This window comes from Folsomia candida, unplaced genomic scaffold (genome assembly GCF_002217175.1).
Source record: "Folsomia candida strain VU population unplaced genomic scaffold, ASM221717v1 Fcan01_Sc001, whole genome shotgun sequence".
NCBI lineage: Eukaryota > Metazoa > Arthropoda > Collembola > Entomobryomorpha > Isotomidae > Folsomia > Folsomia candida.
The window spans coordinates 5357133-5377361 of NW_019091193.1; the positions used below are offsets into that span (position 1 = coordinate 5357133).

Below are 20229 nucleotides of genomic sequence, written 5' to 3' on the forward strand. Positions count from 1 at the left end.
ACGTAACATCAAAACGCTAGTAATATTTTAATAACTTTTCCAAAAGGTACAACGACCTTCAAATAAATACCCGCTAATTTTGTACATTAATTATGGTAGAGCTTAAGTCTTTCTGGGTTATATATGTGTGTATGATATATATTTAATGTAGCCTTGATTTCAGCAACGAGATCTACATACGTATGTACTATTTAGTAAAAGGCTATCAGGAAATTCAACGGTCTAATAGCTCGCGTTTAAGCTATAAATTAAATTATAACAATAACAATTCCGACCTAAAAGAAAAGAGAGTGTGGTTTGGAATCAAAATTGTCCGATTCTAAATGGATAAAGTCCCTGTCCGGGGCATATTTGAGTGTTAAACTTGGACATGCCTCTCGCATCACGTAAATTCCAGAGACCTAACGATACAAAATATTTACAATCCCTACTTAATTGAATATCGTCGCGCAGAAACCAATCACGGTAATAATAAATATCTTACATCATTTTCCACCGTTATATGAAGATACCTCAAGGCAGGCATTTCTGCAAATACATAACGAAACGCAATATCTCCCACAATGTATTTCCTACCAGAAGGTTTTAAGGAATAACTTGTCTTTTCATATCCCCCATGAATTGTAAGTTCACGAAGACCTTAAAAATGAATTATGATAATAATGAACAAATATTTTGTCATTAATCTTGTTAACTATATATGTAGCTCACGTCTGAGACGGGTGATGGGGGGCTCTTCCGGTTTGGAACGCATTCCTCGACTACCCGATGCTGCTGCTATATTCATTTGCTTAGAATCGAATCCTGTGAGTAGTTGTTCTAAAGGGATATCCAAGTCCGAAGGTATATAATTGGGGGGTGGATGACAACACAGGATAAGCGATTCCAAGTTGGAACACTCTGTGGAGATGTTGAGATGTGCCATCCGGCTGTGATATCCTATACAAAGGTGCCTCAAATTGGGAAAGAGGTGGTCAATATTTGCATGAACAGAGTTATCATCTGTGCAGGATGGTAATTCGAGACTGGTCAGGTTCGGGTGTGGCATGGGTGAGGCAAGAAGTTGTGCAGAAATATTACCATCTTCAGACATTTCTGATTCGTGGAGAATGATGATGGTTTTCAAGGAAGGGAAAAAAGAGGGAAGATTCACAGGGACTAACTATATCAATATAAATATATATATACTTCAATTCATACAACAGAATTAATCACTGATACGTATTTCACAGTTTACGAGTACCCAGTAAATTTGTTACCTTTATGTTGGATCTTTTCTCTACACCGATCTTAAGAAGGGTTAATTTTGGCATTGACTGTGGTATTGAAAACGAAATCACTGGGCATACAGGAGTCCACCATCCATCCTTCAAAAGTTCTGGCATACTAAGCGTCTCAAGGGTTGAGGACTGTGTATTTAAAAATTCGCCAAGGTCATGCGCATCACTTGGAGAATTCAGATTCACTGATTCAGCCATAAAATGCTTAAGGTTGAAAAATTCCTTAACGCTTTTGAGAACATGGATCATCCTACTGTGTACAAAGCTGAGGCAAAGTGTGTCCAAACTTTCCAACCTATTCGTAAGTCGTTTCATTAGTTCATTAGCTCGACAAATAAGTTCAACTCAGAAATACAAATTATCTATGTGTCTACCTGCCTTCCCACATCCCTTAATTCGTGCAAAAAACTCTCCACGCCGGATTGAAGGTCAGGACGAACTTCCATATTAAGGTTAACTTCCTTTATCTCTGGATCAGGGCCAAGTCCCTTAGAAATCGGGACGATTCTATGTATGAGGACGATGTATTGTCATGAATGGTTAAATTTGAAATTTTTGTCCTAGGTGGTGAAGCCGCCTCTATAACCGACAAAAATCCACTGTCGGGAATTTGTCCGAGGTCGAAACTTTGCAAATTGGGACACTGAACTAAAAGTAGAGTTTTTAGACATGGCAAATCCACATCGTTCCGTTCAATCTGAATATAAGTAGATTTGCATATATGTGCATACACATATTTTTTAAAATCATCTCATGCATAAAGTATTTCATAGCATACCACGTTGTGTGTTAGTTTTGAAGTTTTAATTTCTGAGCCACATTTCTCTAAAAATTTCTGCATCTCCAAATCTTGGAAAGAAATGTTATGAAAGCAAAAGTTGGTGAAGTGGAGCGGCGATCCAGAGTCGATGAGAGAAATGTAATCCAAGATCCGATGACAATTACTGGTGACATCGTTTTGTTCATCTGAAAATATAAATCACTGCAAATAATTGTACTCTATGAAGAGACAAAAAATCAGTTAATCTGTAAACTCTACCTCCTGGTTGCTCAAAAATTATCTGGGTGTCGCATACTTTCTTTAAAAATTGACCCTCTATCACAACCTTGCGCCATTGTCGACAAGTGGAAAGGCAACTTATAATCGCGGATTTCTCCAAATTTCGAAATATGTTTTCCAAAATCTGCAATACATAATAATATGCAATATATCCGAAAATATTGGCGATAATTTATTCTTGATTATACATAAAGTGAGTAAGTTATGTACTGTGCGGATGGAGTTAAACTCACGAGAAACCCTAGTCTCAGCACAAGGTACTTCAGGAGGCCGTAGGTTTAAGCTCCACCCGCACAGTACATAACTCACTCACTTTATGTATAATTAATCAACGAGAGACAGTGAATATCAGAAAATATTAATTGCACTAATTACCAAATCGACCTGGAGTGGACCTTTAATTAAGGGCGTAGATTTTGAAGCCATGATGTGAAAACGCCTAGAAAATTTAAATTTCTCATGAATTTAAATCAAAAATTAATTTAGGAATGCAAGATGAAAATGAAAAATAAATGTCAGCTGCTTGCCGGGTATGAATGCGATTTGTTATTCTCTTTGTTGACTTGACATTCCAGATCATTTCTCTTTGTCAAGTTCATATTATTCCCTGTTTGCATAAATGTCTATGCAGTGTTATTGTTCCGTCCCTCAGTTTTATATTGTTTCATCATTCATCAATTATCTAATTTACTTCACCTGGCATTATGCATCATGATCCTTATTGTTTATGAGAAATCTCAGTTGCTAATATCCAGTTCGACTCCGTTATAAATATGTATGCAAAGACGCATGTACATATTTACATATGTATTTAGATACTTGCGTCCGATTCCCATTCTCTGAGAATACAGTTCTATTCTATACCCAAATGAATAAAAGTAGGATAATACGATTTATAAATCCAATAGCAGTGATATCATAGCACTAAATGTAACTGGGATTAAACCTATAATAATTAAATATTCTGATATGCTCGCCATTTACAAATGCAAATGTCCTTGCTGCAAACTAAAGAATGTTCACTAATTAAAAATGTCAGAGCAAACAATCCGTCAATATTTATTTAACGAAATATGTCTATGTTATGTACATATGTAGTTCCGCTGACTTTTACTACATGAGATGGGGTCACTATTTCAATTAGTTTTTTTGTGAAGAACTTATTCGATTCGATGGACCCGAAATTTGTAATTCATTTTAGAAATTTGATATGTATATAACAATCATATATTTATAGATGGTTGTACGCATACAATATGTACAGTGAGCACAGCTTCAATACATACCTAAGGAATACTATATAAGGATTATTATATACACTACTTACTTAAATTATTAATCTTGTTACGCAATCATTTCAGTTAATATAATTGACAGCATTTCCATCCAAACTCCGCGTACTCTGATCAACAAGACCAAGATCTTCAACCGTATTAATACATACATACATATTTTATTTAGTATTGCTGTCTCCCTTAACGAGTCCTGAATGCCATCATAGAAACACTTGACCTAACCAGAATCAAAAACGCAATAAGGTACTAAAGGACTGCATATGTACATATATATGTACATATATGGTGTACATACATATAAATCTGTGCTATATACACAATGTGTACAGGATGGGATACAAATCATTTCTAAAATTAAATTACCCTATTACAAGATCAATTTAAGTTTGTTAACTCATTGTACTCCAGAGTCTAGATTCTGATTTAAGCATTTATATATTTGCATACTGCAAGCCCTGTCAGGATTAAATGCTGACTTTATTCTTAGATGAGGCCATAGTTACTATATCGAAAAAAATCATCTAAGTAAGCATTCACTACAGGTCTGAAAAGCTTAATTTTTTCAGATCTCCGTCGATTTCCAACCGATTTTAATGAAATTTTGTCCAGAGTTAATTATGGCTACATCGAGTAGAGCCCTGATTTGGCCGCCTGAAGCATCCAACGGTTTATGAGATATTCAATAGAAACCCAACCAATAGTGTGTTTTTTGGAGATTTGAAAAAATTTAAGGCATGTATGAAAAAAGTACACGGATAAAAAGCTGATACATTTTTTCTATAAAAATACAAAATTAAAATTTTCCAAACGGTTTAAAACTGAGAAAGTTTTGATGGTGGTGAAATGTGACCGCTCCCACCACCGCCCAAAGGTGAGTTGCTAAGGTCGGCCCAGCAACTTTTCAATTCAGAACACGATTGCTTGAAATTTAGTATCTAGGCTACGCTTGGGTCTCTTGAAAAATGATGAATGATGAAGTCTCTGAATTTCATCGTTGTTTGGGAAAAAGTTATCGGAAATGTACCCAGTCGGATTTTTGGGACATTTTTGGGAGTTCATGGGACCTTTGACCTTACTTTTCAATACAAATAAAAACTAATAAATAAAAGAAACCCAAAAAAGGAAAGCTTAGATGAGGCTAAGAAGTTCGATAAAAAGTATTTAATAAATTTCTTCTCCAGTCAAGGATATAAAATTTTAATATTTCCAGCATCAGCGCCCCATTTCACTTCAAACTGACTAAATTGCATAAGCAACATGTTTTGTATACATATTACTAAGGAAAAGAGTCGAGTCTATTAGGTCAGACCTGTATATCATGTGTCCACTTTCTGTATATTTGCAAGCATTCATAATTTTTAGCGACAAGAACAATTAACACATGATTTTAAAAATTATCTCTGCATCATATTTGAGATTTGATGCATATTTGTATGTGCATGGTAGTGAAATGGGGCGCTGATGCTGGAAATATTACAATTCTATATCCTTGACTGGAGAAGAAATTTATTAAATACTTTTTATCGAACTTCTTAGCCTCATCTAAGCTTTCCTTTTTTGGGTTTCTTTTATTATAACTGATTACACTAAGGTCCAGCCAGGCCAGGACTGCGTATATCAATTAAGAATCTGTAAAAAAAATCATATGCATACTTTCCTCAGATTATGCAACACATGTTCATAACTTTTAAAACCATTCTGCAAATCATACTTTCAAAAATTCAATACTCCTTGTTTATTTTCGTAATAAATATGTCATTTACTCGTAAAATTACTACTCGATATTCCAAACTTTTACTGTGTGTTATCCTTACATGCACCTGGGTAAATCTGGTAATTTCCACTTCCGGTAACGATAACAGTGTCGACGACCAGAAAGTTTATATCTACTGGTCAAATTATTTTGTCGATAACAAATTGAATACCGGTTTTCATGGTAATTAATTAAAGCACCTAGAATTAAAATATATTTACTTACATTGAAGCTTTTTTGAAGCTACACCGAAATGTTCTAGTGAGTATTATCAAAAAATTAAGCCAAAAATTAGGAATCACATGGCGCTTATCCTTCCGTTGAATGACCCTTTTGACGAAAAATATTGGCAGAAAAGTTCAATTTTCGAATTAATTTTCTCTCACTGTTTCCTTCACGGGGCGAAAAACAAGACGAGCGCGTGACTTTGCCCCCAATATTTTTCTTCAAAGGGGTCATTCAACGGGAATACGAGTGCATGTGATTCCTAATTTTTGGCTTGATTTTTTGACATAACTTGATAGGAAATCCCGGTGTAGCTTGAAAAAAGGTTCCATTGTAAGTTGGATACATACATACATACATACATGCAGTTAATATATACCTAACTTTCACCACAGCACAGCCAATTGACCTCAATTCTTGCCAGGAAACAGTGCCCCAATCCGAAAACGGAAAAATCGCTATGATTTATACAAGACAAAAGTGTCTCAATTATTACCTCACAAGTAGAAATTGTCAAGGCCAATTCATTCGCTACTTTCCTGGACAGGTTGAGCCTGTCGTTGACCCAATGCGGCATTATTTCGTGGATAACAGCACATTGGTTGCGCAGGAATTAAAGTTTTCCTCCATCGGCCCATGCTATGATCGATGCGATCCTAGAAACTGGGAAGGTCTCGAGAGGTCACAACCCATCAAAGTGACCCTCTTCGCCAGTGCAGAATATAAAGGTTATTTTTAATTTCAATTAATTAGAGCACTCACTCGGATCTTTGTAACTCTGTAACATCACGTTTACAAAAGTTTACAAAAGTGTCAAGAAAATTTAGGTAGAAAGTTTTTATAAAATATCTATTTCGAAATCTTTATTCTGAAGAATTCATCTTTGACCTAGGTGTGCTGGTATATTTATATTTTACTTTATGAAGTAATGCTAGTATTTTTTAAGCTTTGAAAAACTACTGTGTTACCAAGGTCCGCATGAATTGCCCGAGGTTGCTGATTTATATATGAGAAATGTTATAAACAATAATAATGTAAAATTTTGTAGGAAACTCTGCAAATTTACTAATCCCTGATGAAACGTGTAAGAACATTCCCTCATCAGTAAGCGGATATGAATCAATCATAATTTCCGGAGATGAATTCAATTCATGTGTCGAACTCCACGTTCAATCCGATTGTACCGGTGATTTCACCCAATTGCGACCCGGTTATCCAGAATTAGATGATTTATCATTTTATGGACTTGGAAATGCAGATGATGCAACGGAAGCTAAAGCAATGTCACTCTGTGGACTGAAATGTAAAAGGAAATATGTCGACAAAGTACAAGTTCGTGGTAAAGAGAAGATGCGAAATCCATCAAGTTCGCCAATCACGATACCTTTGACAACAACACAGACGACTATGCTGGAAAATAATTCGGGGCAACTTCAACGTAAGGACAGCCGTGCAGGAAGATTTCCAGAGTGGTTAATATTTGTGGTGCTATTTGTCGGCATGATCATTTTCGTAATTTTTACTGTTATATCATTTGCATATAAGAAGAAGAAATTCAATCAAAGATTTAATCGACGTTCTGACAAGTTTGAAAATGTTGCGTGCAATGTGAACGCTTAATTCGTTTCAAATCGAATGAAACTAGATAAGTGACTGCGTATTTGTACTTGTGATTAGTTATTTTAGGGGTATTTTTTTCGGGCCGTCCTTAACACACAGATACATATGTATACGATATCTAACTTTGATAACTCAAGCTAAGACGGGGCATTGGTATGAATGAATATTTTAGCCTAATGAGTTAGAAAACCTATATTCCTGGCCAAATTTAATCGGTGAGTTTAATTACTCGTTCACCTTATCTTTGAATCTTATACATACATAATATTTATACTTGCAACGAGCAAAATGGTCTTTACAGAGTTGAGACGCCTGGCATATAGCTAAATTTCTGTAACTTGCACGTGGAAAGCAATTTTGTATTATAAGGTTTTCTACCTATTACAATTTGCATTGTGTATTTAAGTTAATACTTCAAAATGTTTATGCCTACTACATGTTAGTCATTTAAAGTTTTACTGTAATATACCTGAGATGGAAATTTGTTTACTAAAATTTTGAGGTTATTGGGAATCTAATGTCTTTTATTGATTTTACCATTATATACGTCCCACTATTAATTGTCAATTAATATTAATCAATGTTGTCATTAGCGAGTTTGACATGATTTAGGCTACATATTTTATGGGCCGTCGTACCCATAGAATAGAAAGAAAGGTCGTACCTTCCCATTTAATCGGTATGTATGCACATATGTACATAGTGAGGGTATTCATTACAAGTTCGCATGTCCGCATCGCAACATAACTTTTTCGAAATTGCGAAAATTGCGAAGCAAGGAAGTGAAGACACTTCGCCAATGAAAAATTCGTAAAATTTTATTAAGATGTCTCGAATTTTACAATGGGAAAAATACGTTAATTTCCATTAGTTACCGAAATTTTACATCTGAAATTTACCAAATAAGAAAATTCAAAAATTAGAATTTTGGTGACTAATGGAGATTTATGGGCTTTTCCCATTGCGAAATTTGTGAAAAATATTTTGCAAACTAAATACTAGCCTTGGAGATGCGTAAGTTCGCAAATCAATTTTCAAGCCAAATTGTTTTGCGAACTTGCGAACTTTATTTTTTTGCGAATGTTACTAACGATGCGAACTCGAAATGAATACCCTCAGTATTTCCATTCAATCATTATTTTACGTGATTTTCATAACCTTCAACCTTGAGGAAAATTATCTAGAAGTTAATTGCGCCCATTTAATTAAGATAGTTATTATAAGCTATTATCTACACGTTTGCAGCCCATGAAATCTCATTTGACGATTAAATCAAGTTTTCAACGAATTCGATCATCGACATACGACCTCCATCAACATGTCAGTTTTGTATTATATTCGACCTCGCAGGATTTCAAACATCACCACACAATCAAAGTTCCGAGATTTTTAAACAAACACAATAAATGTACACTACAGAATTCCTCCCAATTCTCATTAAGCTGCATCTCCCACTATGCCATTTCATGAAATGTATTCCATTCGAGTACGATCCAAAATTAAATTTCTTAATCACTATCCGGTCACGCTATCGCCTCCAAATTTTCAAAATACAATGTGTAGCATTCGCAGCCTATACAGCAGCAATGTTCCTCCACATATCTTTCGGGCCGCTGACGACCACATAGAAATTTCAAGGCTCCGTCTTCTTCCTACTTAATCTCCTGTCGCTATTGGTCCGCTGGAATTTCCAGATCGACAATGCTTCGATTCAAGTCATCAATTCGTTCCTGAATTTCGAAGCTACCTTAATGAAAGGTATGATAAAACCTTAAACTCACCATCTTTTCTACATATATTTGCATAAAAATCTATTAAATTAGCATATGTATTAAAAATAGATTATCTAAAAACTATGCCATTACCAATTGCCGTAAAATTGATGAAACTCTTCACATGGGTGATTGAAGTGTCCCTACCTATCATCCCCATTTTTCAACTCATCCTCCTGACCGTGGCCCCTTGCACTGCACCCTTCATGCAATCCATGTCAGCTGGATGCAAGATTCGTCATACACAAAGCGGCGGAAATTTTTTAATTGTCATTTTAGAAGCCGTCCTGACATTAAATATGGTTTATGCGGGAAGCGTTTGGATCATATTTGTCCTGTTTGGGGGAACTGTCTCTTTCGTGACGTATTTTCAAATCTTGGAAGAGTATGTTTCCGCATGTCGTTTATTACTAACAGGCTCCCTAACTCAACTGATAATAATGCATTGTCCACCACCGCGACGAGTTTTTCCCACATGCGAATCAACGTCAACGAAATGTTAAAAATTAAAACACATTAAAAATATAAAAACAATTATCCTAAAATAAAGTTTTAAATTTTGAACCTGAAATTTTTCTGTTTTTTTCGAATTTAAGAAGTTTACCTGACGTAATTTTGTTTATTTTTGGATGCCGTGGTGCGTGTGCAAGGCCACCAAGTTGGTGCACACACAACGGCATCCAAAAATAAACAAAATTACGTCAGGTAAACTTCTTAAATTCGAAAAAAACAGAAAAATTTCAGGTTCAAAATTTAAAACTTTATTTTAGGATAATTGTTTTTATATTTTTAATGTGTTTTAATTTTTAACATTTCGTTGACGTTGATTCGCATGTGGGAAAAACTCGTCGCGGTGGTGGACAATGCATTATTATCAGTTGAGTTAGGGAGCCTGATTACTAATTATTTATTTGTTTGATAAAAACCTTATCAATTAAATTCAATTACAGGAATGTCGACATGATTCGAAACGGTCACAATAAAGAAGAATGCATTCATCTTTATCGCTCCATGCAAATTCTGGAGAAGATATTCAACGATTTCGTGAGAGAACGAGTTCTACCAGCCATTCTGTTTTGCACACCGGCCGTCCAAGTGGTCGGGATGTACGTTGGGATAAATCTTCAAAGCGAGATTGCAATGCCCGGGTTCCTTGTATTTCCATTGATTGGAGTGGACGCCGCGGTGTGCAATATTCTCGTAGTTACGATGGCATCCTGGATATATAAGAGATCCCAGAAATTGATACTCTTGCTTAAAAAGAGAGCGGCGAGGATTCCAAGTCAGAAAGCCTTAATTAAACGGCAGATAAGGTCATGTTCCGAAATGCGGGTTAAATTTGGGTCGAATTTCATCGATCGCGGAACCCCATTGGTTATACAAAACTTTTGTATTAATCAAACGATGACTCTTACTCTCATTACGGCGAAGAGGGATATTGTCTAAAGTCGTTAAAGATGGGCTGATTACGTACTGTCTCGAAAATTAAGACTTCACGCGTACTGAGAATTTAGGTAATGAATTAGGAAATAAGTATTTCGGTATATTTCATACCAATATGAATATAAATACCCATAGTTTACAATACTTGCTCGAAGACATATCGACATTTATTTACTTACTCAGGTTGCACTTATATCAAGTTCGATTCAAATTGAAATTCATTTAGTAAATTTGCAAAGTTTTGTTTGTGAAGTGAGGGGATTCGCAAAATATGATTTCGCAAATCTCACAAAGCTATAAAAGCAGCCGTGTTATCCTATTTTAATTTGGTCTCCATGAATTATCTGGAATTAAAAATAATAGGATGTGTTATAAATTGATTATTATTTATTAATTAAGTAATTCAAACTAATTATCTTGATAAGCTTGATCTACTGTTAATGGAAACGCACTATGTATATTAACCTTCATTCATTAACATTGTGTACATTATACATACGTATTTGTACATATGTATCTGTACCATATACGTATGTCCATACATATGCACAAAGCACTGTAGATTTTGTCTAATGAACTTCTTGGTAATTAGGCTAATTATAACAATAAAGATGGTTTAAATTGTCAAACATTAGGGATCTCTAGACCAGTCATAAAGTTTGTGAACTCATACTAATTGTAAGATATATAAATAATCAATATCTCTAGAAATTTCGATCGATAATTTGAAAACATGAAGTTCACAGTAATTTTGGTAAGAAGCAAGTACATACAATTCATATTAGTTCATGAAAATCCCATACATATTTTTACAAATTACAAAATGATAAACTCCCTAAAAACTGGATACAAACAACTCAAAACCCTATTAATGCACAAAAATAGCCGAACAATTTTTGTTTACACTTGTACAGGTTGCAGTTGTCGTTGTCACACTTTGTTCCGCTTACCCACAAAACTTTAACAATAACAACAACAATAACAATGGAGGGGCGCAAATAAATAATAACAACAATAACGGTGGCGGTGGTGGTGGTGGGAGGCGTGGTGGAATCCTTGGAGGGATTCTTGGGGGTGGTGGTGGTGGTCCCTTATCTGGCAACAGTATCAACATCATCGGACCCATCACTGCTGCGCGTGGGGGTGGTGGACAAATAAATAATAACAACAACGGTCAGCGAGGTGGGGGTGGTTTCTTGGGAGGCAACACCATTAATGTGATTGGATAATCGTATATGTGTATAAATTTCTTATGCTCAATGTATAATAAAGTTCAGTAATTCACTACCCTTTAATTTTTATTTTGTAATTGCACGGTTAAATTGCCTATGGTCTATGTTTCATCATTTATGCAACAACAAACAACGAGAAATAAGTATGTATGTATGTATGTAACTCAGAATCAATTCGTATATTATATTATTATATATTATTATTCGTAAAATTATATTTCGTAATTTACTTGGAATTTATTTTTGTAAAACCAAAATTCGTTAACTTAACTTTGGATTTCAGACTTTTTACAAATTGTGAATTTTTAAATGAACAGCATGGCAGATGAGGAGTTGATTATTTCTGTTCACAATCAGACCTTCACAAACCGAGGCCACGCTTTGCCGTTTTGAGCAGTGGATACCTCTCCGAACTGTGGAGACCTCTAAAGTCGTCAGTTTCAATGGACCAGAACATCCCTCCGCCTAATCCCTTTTGGTTAATGTACTGAACCTACATTAACAAGTTTACAAGTCAATACAAATTTCACTAAAATTTAGCCCATTAATATTATCTCGTACCCGAACTCCAATACTTTCTACGTCATCGTAACCAATCCACCTCCTTCCTTGGACTGCGTAGGGTCCGACAATCACAGCGTTTCGCACCACACGCCAACCTGCTTCGGTAGCTTGTTTCTCAATAATCTAAAATATAAGATGACAACATATTTCACAAAGGTCGTGCATATCTCAACTCTCTCAACCACTCCACGCACCTCGTTATATCCCCAAATCCCAGGTTCTCTGGTGTAAGGTCCAGCATCAATCAGTCCGCTGGTGGGGGCATAAAATCCAGTCTCAGCTTCGCTTTGCAATATCCAACCACGCCCGTACGTTCCCATGCCGAGGGACAGTTTCGATGCGGGACAACCACCGTTAAGCCAGACGTCGACGGCATATTGCTAACAAATAAGTATAAAATCTTACTTTAATTTGTAAAAAATTATTATGAAGTTGGGAAATATTGCGAAATGTTTACCACATTGAGGAAAGAGCTGTTTGCATGAGGAGCATCCTCTGGAATTAGGCCTTGAGGCGAGTTGTGATGAGTGTAGCTTTCCCAACCCTGTCAATTAAATGGTTACATAATATTTGCATATTTATGCAATTCATTGGTGCAGAAATATTTATATTTAGTCTGACTTACACCATGCATATCATAGGCCATCAAAAAGATGTGATGAAGTGACCTGTCAATTCGGATTATTAGTGGATGAGATAACGGATAAATGATTTATAATTAGCACTCACTGTGAGATTGATGGGATGTCGTAGGCGTCGTTGATGGTGGGTTCGCCTGCCGACACGGCTGCCGTGAGAAGCCAGCCTCGTGAGTTGAATTCTGCCCTCATCTCGGCACAAAGCAGAGCAAAGTTGGCCTGTCAAAATTATTATTCTATTATTCAATCCAATATTAATTAATTGATATCGATGGACAATTCTCATTGTCCGATGGGTGAGCGTACCTTATCTTCTGGTCGACCACCTCTGAATGTTGGATACCTGATGATCACGACGTTATTTTTAATACATGAGATCATACTATTTCATTATTAATAGTTAAACTCACTCCCAATCAAGATCGAACCCATCAAAATTGTAACGTGCCAAGAATGGGACGACACTGTCAATGAATCGTCTACGATTAGCGGCGGTGGAAGCCATCTAAAATTTTTGCAGAAATTAATAACGTACTCATTAATTTTAAATCATGTTAAATATATTTCCTCACGTTTGCATATTTTTCGCAATTCTTTCCAACCAATGGTTCACAATCGTTCCACCCACCAATGGCGAGCAGTGTCTTGAGGTTAGGATTGCTCTGTTTCAAATTGGTGAATCGTCTCATGGCGCCTAGAAAAATTGCAATGATTTAGCAAAGTCTCATTATTAAACTGGGATAAAATTCAACTACAGTTTCGAATCTCACCTCGTCCACCGTCCTCTTCCAAATCGTTCCATGGGTCCAAAACTTCCATGACGCCATCGACGGTCAACCCCACGAAACCATAAATAATATGCGTGCAGACGCTTGGGTCGATGTCTTCCACGTTAAAAAGACCGTTACCAGGGCGGTATACGGACCAACTGCCATAATAGCAGACTAGCATCTTGTTCCCTACAAGGAAATTTAACAACACGATTACTTTCAAAATTTCCCCAATTTTACAGAAATTGTGAAAAAATTTGCAAATAAGTTTTTAGCATGTGGTTTATATGTATCTCACCCTGTTGAACCTCTTGAGTCCCCACGGTCCACCCGACCAGTCCGAGGAGGACGACCAGTAATAATTTAGGCGTCATTTTTACCAGCGTTCTTTGCAAAGTGTGCTTCAAATAATGGCACGATTGACCAAGTGTGAATTATGCATGCAAACCTATCCGTTTTATACAAGCGAACCGTATTGTTATCAGAATTAAGAGCTTGCATTCCTCGAATATGGATTGAGATTGCATTATTTCAATTATTGATAACGGACAAAAATTTGCACACTGACATTTGTTACTCTTATTTGATTGATGAAGTGGTTTGTTTTCTATTTCGAGTTATATACCAACCTGCCAAGACTTGTCAGTTATATATTTAAATAGTTGACAGTCTGTAACAATCAATGATGATTAATAAGCAAGTGTGGGAATTCACCGGGATGAAGGGATTAGTGGTGCAAATTACTCAAATTAGTCATTTCTGCACCCGACCGTACCCCATTTTGCAGCAAAGCTTAGAACATGCATAGGTACAAATACATACATTCTTTTAAACGTAACGTGCTTTCAATTGATCGGTTTTCAAACGTTTCTCATCTTAGTTCTTAAGGTGCGTTTATGCTTCACGTAATCGTCATGTCCTCCTCCAAATCCGATTTTTTGATTGGTTAAAATTGTTAATTGTCGTAGTGATCATTTCGTTCAGCCAATCAAAAAATCGGATTTGAAGGAGTACGTGACGATGACGTGAAGCATAAACACCACTTTAGCTTTGAAGTTTCTTATTAAGCAACTTAATTTAACATCTCATAATGTTGAAGTCATAATACGTATGTATGTATGTACATACGTACCACTTTGGATAAAATTGTGTAACGACATCATGAGGGTATCATGTGAGTGTTTCACCAATCATCCAAATCTGACTGGAGTGTCAAATCGCTCTTAAATCGTTCCTATAGTATCAATCATAATTTGAAATACTTAAATGACAACTTGATCCCGAGTGTGCTGGTGAGGGCGTGCAACATGTTGCAATTTAACACATTTCAATTGCTTATATAATCACATTAATTCAGTTACATGTTTTATTTATGTACACCTCTCGACCTGGACATGTATCGCTGTATCACGAATATGTACATTGACATGTCATGTTCGATAATTATTATTACTGACCATTATTACTAACCAGTAGGGAAATTGGTTGGGCACCTGGTTGTGCACGCAATGAGAAATTAGTGAAATTGCTGACAACGAGTCAGTAAGTAGGGTCAAAAGTATTTTTTTCGACAAAAAATTTCAAATTGCTTTTCAAATCTATATCGTTTGTCCACAAATTATGAACTTTTACTACACTTTTGGAATTTTATGGTAAATACGTACTTATGCATATCAGAGTGAGCAAATTTTCCTTCAGGAAAGACGTAGAACAGCTAAAAGTTCTTTAAACAATTCCAGGATATGACGTACGAGTGGTCAACAGCAGAAAACGATGTGAAGATCGAAGACGAACGTAGACTTGCAAAATTTGTTACTCAAACTGTAGAAAGTAAAAATTGTAGAATTTAACGAATGCATTAAGTTTACATATAAAGTACCAAAATATTTAAAGCAATATATTTCCAAATTTTCATAGAAATCAATAATAAAGATAAGTTTGCACCCGAGTTCAATCTTAATGAAGTTAGACTTGGTCATACGTATTTATTTAACTCACAGGTTTAATTTAGAAATAATGAATTTATTGTCAGAAAAATGTTTGGTTGGTTATGGGATGTGCTTGTGTTATCTGTAGGTACATACATAATTAGTCATGTATTTTTACACGTTTCGCTGAATGCAGTCAATTATTAAGGGGCGAAAGCCCTTTATAAGATCGTTATGTCTGTCCGTCCGTCCGTCCGTCCGTCCGTCCGTCCGTCTGTCTGTCCGTAGCTCCGATAACTTTTGAACGAAAAGACATAGACACTTGAAATTTTGAACGTAAACTCCTAACGTCAATGGACAGGACGAGTTCGAAGATGGACACTGTGACATCGTCACCTGTGACGATGACGTCGTCACAGTGACGAAAAGTGACGAAAAAGTGTCACTTGTCAGTTTTGGCATGTGACACATCATTTTTAATTAATTTTCAACGAGGAATTCGAAAATTCAGGTCATTTTGTGTTTGGACGTCACCTGTGACGATGACATCGTCACAGTGACGAAAAGTGACGAAAAAGTGTCACTTGTCAGTTTTGACATGTGACACATCATTTTTAACTATTTTTCAATGAGGAATTCGAAAATTCATGTCATTTTGCGGTTGGACGTCACCTGTGACGATGACATCGTCCGGGTGACGAAAAGTGACGAAAAAGTGTCACTTGTCAGTTTTGGCATGTGACACATCATTTTTAATTAATTTTCAACGAGGAATTCGAAAATTCAGGTCATTTTGTGTTTGGACGTCACCTGTGACGATGACATCGTCACAGTGACGAAAAGTGACGAAAAAGTGTCACTTGTCAGTTTTGACAGGTGACACATCATTTTTAACTATTTTTCAATGTCAAATTCAATGGTGACCTCCATTTTGACCTCAGAGGTCATGTAAAGGTCATAGGACATATCTATATCAATTTCAACTGAAATTTAACCCCGAATTCAATGGTGACCTCCATTTTGACCTCAGAGGTCATATAAAGGTCACATAAGGGTTATCAACTGTTAAATTTGACACAAATAAGACACAAAAGTCGAAAACACGTCAGAAGTGTCAATCTTAACAAATTTTCGAACAATTTGATATTCACATTGACGTATGACACTCCTTTTACCCCTTGGTTACATGCGTTGTAACGGTTTATTTTGTTACTGCACTGGGATTTTATTAAACTAAGGATAAGCTGTAATCGTTATGCACCTCTTCACAGACTCAACGATACTTATCAACACATTCGTTGTTATCCAATTAACTATGTCGTCACACTGAAACTATAATGAACAAGTACAAACTTTATTAGATGACTTACGTACATGTAATAATTACACATATTTTTATAAATACGTGCATGAATTATGTTTAGTAGGCAATTTAAAGGTCATTTTTTTTATTAAATATTACAATTTCCTCCCGATTTTCTGTTTGTTAAAATTCATTTAATTTTCCTTATTCCACACACTACATAATTATTTTACATAACTTAAAATTAAATACATGTAAATTTTAATTTTTGCACCCAATTTCTCACTCCTTGCAGCAATAACACGTATCAAGACCAAGAAATCCACCAGACTGCTCCCACCAGCTATTCCATCCACGAGCTAAATTAAAAAAAATAATACGGTTCAGAAATCAAATAAGCAAGTGGAACTTTAGATATGTACACTTTGTCGTTACCAATGCAATTATCATTTCGAGTCCCTCGATTTCCCCAGCAAGCCCATCCCTGCCCATCGGGACAGTCGAAGGGGCCATCCTCCGGCTTAACCACGGCAGCTGCAGAGTGATAAATTAAGGCTCCCAAAATCAGGAGGGTGAAAAAGATCGCAATTTTGGCAGACATTGTCAAGGATTTGATGAATTTGAAATAATTAATTATTATTGGCGTTTATTATGATTATAGTAAATGATAAAATTAACTTCTCTGCACGTCCATTTTATACTAAATTTTAGATAGGTCAGTGTATGTATATGTTTAATTAAGCGAAAGCTAATGCAAGATTATTATGCGTCATTTCCATTTAAATCAAAATGTCCAGTTTGTTATTACCCATACAATTTATCAAATGTGATACATACATATCTGTTACTAAATAAAAATTATTCCAATTTATGTGTTTTACTTATTAATTGCTACATTTACTTATGACTCATGTCAAGCGTAAATACGCACACTTTATAGGGAGTAAAAAACTGGAGAGCTAGGAAATGAGTTATAGTAACTATGTACATAGTATTAAAGGTAAGTGTGTTAAATAAGTGTGTGCATAATTTATGATACTCAATAATTGTTATCTGCCCACCTTGATATGCATTGCACATGGAATGTTTTGTTGCTAATGTGTCAAAATGTTACAGTGTACGAGTGTGTACCAATATTTGCAAATATGTACATATATGTATTTATGAGGAATGAAGCTTACATAAAATAATTTTAAAAAAGCTTGCTTAGGCGAGGCGCTGCTAAAAGTGAAAAACAAGGCCTATCTGGCATATCTTTTAAATATCTCGTACCTTTATCATTGTAACAGGAGTTGGTGGCTTTGTCTCACCGCGAGGCCAAACATTTTTACCGTTTACCATACCACGACGTTTATTACTTACATTTTCAACTAAGAAATTTAATTATTGCTAATTAAAATTGTATCTATATGTATAAACGCTTAAACAAACTTATTGCTTCGAAAGGGTTATAAAATTGAGTTGATTTTGTAAAATTATTATGCAGAGGACCAATATGATCAATAATGTTTATTTAGCTCATAATTAAATTTGACAGTTAAGCAGCAATTCAGGTAGCTAATAAAATTTGATGGATGCACAATTTTCAATAGGTGCTATGCAAAAAATTAAGATGCCGACGCACGAATAACAACGCGAGGGTATTTCCAAATTTTATTTACATATTAAAACAACTAGTTTTCAGTACGAACTAAAAAGTGATAAATGATAATTTTGACGTGAACCCAGATTAGGTTCTTGCGAATTCTTGAGAATATATTCTTTATTACTAGAGGCTTGGCGTAAAATGTTTGGCCTCACGGTGATGCAAAGCCACCAACTCCTGTTACAATGATAAAGGTACGAGATATTTAAAAGATATGACAGATAGGCCTTGTTTTTCACTTTTAGCAGCGCCTCGCCTAAGCAAGCTTTTTTAAAATTATTTTATTTCATGAATTTTAGGTGATGCACATTTTCAGGCAATTAATTGCACCTCAAAATTGTTAAACTTTTTGAAATGAAGACCGAATGTCTTGAATCTTTTTAATTACAAAATTAGTTGAAAATATGTACAGGGGGTCGCAAAATTAATTTAAAAAACCTATCAGTACAGCTTTGCTTAGCCCGAACCAGGTATAGTAAACCCATGTTTCTCAGTAGTTTTCTATAAAATTATGTGCTACTATTTTACACTAATTTTTGATTAACTTGCATCAATCTTTCGTACTACTAGGCTCCAAATTCTAAAAATATTTACTATCCATTGCCCTTGACTACTTCCCAGTGGGGGTCGCCTCTACAGCCCATATGGTTAATTTGTGTTCATATTTAACTTCGTATTATTTCATGAGAAAGCAGTAAGGATCTCTGGTCCAAATTTCAGCTTTCTATGTTAATTTCTAAAAATCGGTATGGGTCATCCCAAAGGGTCGCTCTAGATAAAAATTTTACCAATTTCATGTCATATTCTTCCATTAGGACCCATAAGCAACCTCTCCACCAAATTTCAGCTTGATATGACGATTTTGAAAAATCAGTATGGGTCACCCTCTAGGGTCCCTCAAGATGAAAATTTTTCCAACTTTAACTCATTTTTATCTATTAGGAGTCATTAGTAACCTCTGTGCCAAATTTCAGCTTTCTACGACAATTTTGAAATTTTGGTGCATAATACCCCACCCACTTCGATGACCCCCACCGGTCCAAAACTTTTCTGATTGAACCCATCTTCGAACTCGGTCGTTGCATTGCCCAGATACATGTCTGTACCAAATTTGGTCCAAATCGGTCAACTCGTTCGAGAGTTATCGAAAGACAGACGGACGGACAGACGGACGGACATGACGATTACATAAGCCCTGGTTCGGGCTAAAACGGATTAAGGATCAATATAAACTAATTCTTTAAAAAAAACTTAGGTGAGGCTTGCTTAAAAGGGAGAAACAAGAGGTTCTCATCGTGTAATAAAATAATATGCTACATCAATGTTCATCTCATGATTTATAATTTTAGGTGAATACAACAACAAATTATATGCGTTTCGGACCATTTGCCTCGCCGTGGGCCTGATTAATTGTTCCATACAAATACATATATGTATATATATAGTATGTGCGCCATATTGATGGTTGTACCTAAATATACATAAGTTGCAATCTTCGTTACTATTCGATTCTGCTTATACTGATGGCCTACATGAATATATTTCAAAAATAGGTCGAAGTTTTTAAAATTTAGTGTTCTGAAATATAATATTACAAACTAACTCAAGCTTCGTACATTACATCACCAATAGATTATGGATAACGAAATTATCTAACTAAGTCCTGTATCGTTTCATATGAATTATTACTGCATATGTGTA

At 35.5% G+C, this 20229-nt stretch overlaps 4 protein-coding genes and 1 long non-coding RNA gene across 10 annotated transcripts; 2 read left to right on the top strand and 3 right to left on the bottom strand.

Annotated features, from left to right (window-relative positions):
- Positions 1 to 12: 12 nt before the first annotated feature.
- On the bottom strand, positions 13 to 2889 carry LOC118436380. 6 transcript variants are annotated; one of them, XM_035854373.1, is made up of 6 exons: positions 2716 to 2889; positions 1659 to 2464; positions 1260 to 1575; positions 712 to 1162; positions 485 to 639; positions 13 to 401 (listed from the first exon to the last, which is right to left on the bottom strand). In XM_035854373.1, the coding sequence occupies exons 2-6, from the start codon at positions 1724 to 1726 to the stop codon at positions 276 to 278; spliced, it is 1116 nt and encodes a 371-aa protein (XP_035710266.1). In that variant the 5' UTR covers positions 1727 to 2464; positions 2716 to 2889; the 3' UTR covers positions 13 to 275. The 6 variants fall into 6 exon arrangements, with proteins under 6 accessions (XP_035710266.1, XP_035710270.1, XP_035710275.1 ...); XM_035854377.1 differs by having other exon boundaries at positions 1659 to 2246; positions 2320 to 2889; XM_035854382.1 differs by having other exon boundaries at positions 1659 to 1928; positions 2059 to 2889.
- Positions 2890 to 5310: 2421 nt separating this feature from the next.
- LOC118434142 lies at positions 5311 to 8540 on the top strand. Its single transcript, XM_035846951.1, has 3 exons — positions 5311 to 5571; positions 6009 to 6341; positions 6662 to 8540. Exons 1-3 carry the CDS (start codon positions 5388 to 5390, stop codon positions 7231 to 7233), a joined length of 1089 nt encoding a protein of 362 aa, XP_035702844.1. The 5' UTR covers positions 5311 to 5387; the 3' UTR covers positions 7234 to 8540.
- A 2550-nt stretch (positions 8541 to 11090) lies between these two features.
- On the top strand, positions 11091 to 12028 carry LOC110856908 (trihydrophobin-like). Its single transcript, XM_022105532.2, has 2 exons — positions 11091 to 11202; positions 11363 to 12028. The coding sequence occupies exons 1-2, from the start codon at positions 11182 to 11184 to the stop codon at positions 11675 to 11677; spliced, it is 336 nt and encodes a 111-aa protein (XP_021961224.1). The 5' UTR covers positions 11091 to 11181; the 3' UTR covers positions 11678 to 12028.
- LOC110856475 (acidic mammalian chitinase) lies at positions 11893 to 14101 on the bottom strand. Its single transcript, XM_022104958.2, has 11 exons — positions 13951 to 14101; positions 13653 to 13841; positions 13455 to 13576; positions 13293 to 13387; positions 13189 to 13225; positions 12974 to 13101; positions 12870 to 12912; positions 12702 to 12788; positions 12439 to 12624; positions 12242 to 12367; positions 11893 to 12173 (listed from the first exon to the last, which is right to left on the bottom strand). The coding sequence occupies exons 1-11, from the start codon at positions 14024 to 14026 to the stop codon at positions 12042 to 12044; spliced, it is 1221 nt and encodes a 406-aa protein (XP_021960650.1). The 5' UTR covers positions 14027 to 14101; the 3' UTR covers positions 11893 to 12041.
- A 2954-nt stretch (positions 14102 to 17055) lies between these two features.
- Positions 17056 to 17559, bottom strand: LOC118438816. The gene is made up of 2 exons (XR_004837077.1): positions 17319 to 17559; positions 17056 to 17242 (listed from the first exon to the last, which is right to left on the bottom strand). It is a non-coding gene; the product is annotated as an uncharacterized LOC118438816 (long non-coding RNA).
- Between the last annotated feature and the right edge of the window lie 2670 nt (positions 17560 to 20229).

What these genes read in the sequence shown, in the direction of transcription:
- LOC118436380 (XM_035854373.1), bottom strand. Translation starts at nt 1,726, where the DNA reads ATGGAAGTTCGTCCTGACCTTCAATCCGGCGTGGAGAGTTTTTTGCAC. An exon ending in GAATTAAGGGATGTGGGAAG is followed by an intron (nt 1,576 to 1,658) that starts GCAGGTAGACAC and finishes ACTTACGAATAG; the next exon opens with GTTGGAAAGTTTGGACACAC. An exon ending in CCCCATCACCCGTCTCAGAC is followed by an intron (nt 640 to 711) that starts GTGAGCTACATA and finishes TTCATTTTTAAG; the next exon opens with GTCTTCGTGAACTTACAATT.
- LOC118434142 (XM_035846951.1), top strand. Translation starts at nt 5,388, where the DNA reads ATGTCATTTACTCGTAAAATTACTACTCGATATTCCAAACTTTTACTG. An exon ending in ATTGAATACCGGTTTTCATG is followed by an intron (nt 5,572 to 6,008) that starts GTAATTAATTAA and finishes CTTTCACCACAG; the next exon opens with CACAGCCAATTGACCTCAAT. An exon ending in CGCCAGTGCAGAATATAAAG is followed by an intron (nt 6,342 to 6,661) that starts GTTATTTTTAAT and finishes AAAATTTTGTAG; the next exon opens with GAAACTCTGCAAATTTACTA.
- LOC110856908 (XM_022105532.2), top strand. Translation starts at nt 11,182, where the DNA reads ATGAAGTTCACAGTAATTTTG. An exon ending in TGAAGTTCACAGTAATTTTG is followed by an intron (nt 11,203 to 11,362) that starts GTAAGAAGCAAG and finishes ACACTTGTACAG; the next exon opens with GTTGCAGTTGTCGTTGTCAC.
- LOC110856475 (XM_022104958.2), bottom strand. Translation starts at nt 14,026, where the DNA reads ATGACGCCTAAATTATTACTGGTCGTCCTCCTCGGACTGGTCGGGTGG. An exon ending in GTGGTCGACCAGAAGATAAG is followed by an intron (nt 13,102 to 13,188) that starts GTACGCTCACCC and finishes TAATTTTGACAG; the next exon opens with GCCAACTTTGCTCTGCTTTG. An exon ending in TGGCCTATGATATGCATGGT is followed by an intron (nt 12,789 to 12,869) that starts GTAAGTCAGACT and finishes TTTAATTGACAG; the next exon opens with GGTTGGGAAAGCTACACTCA.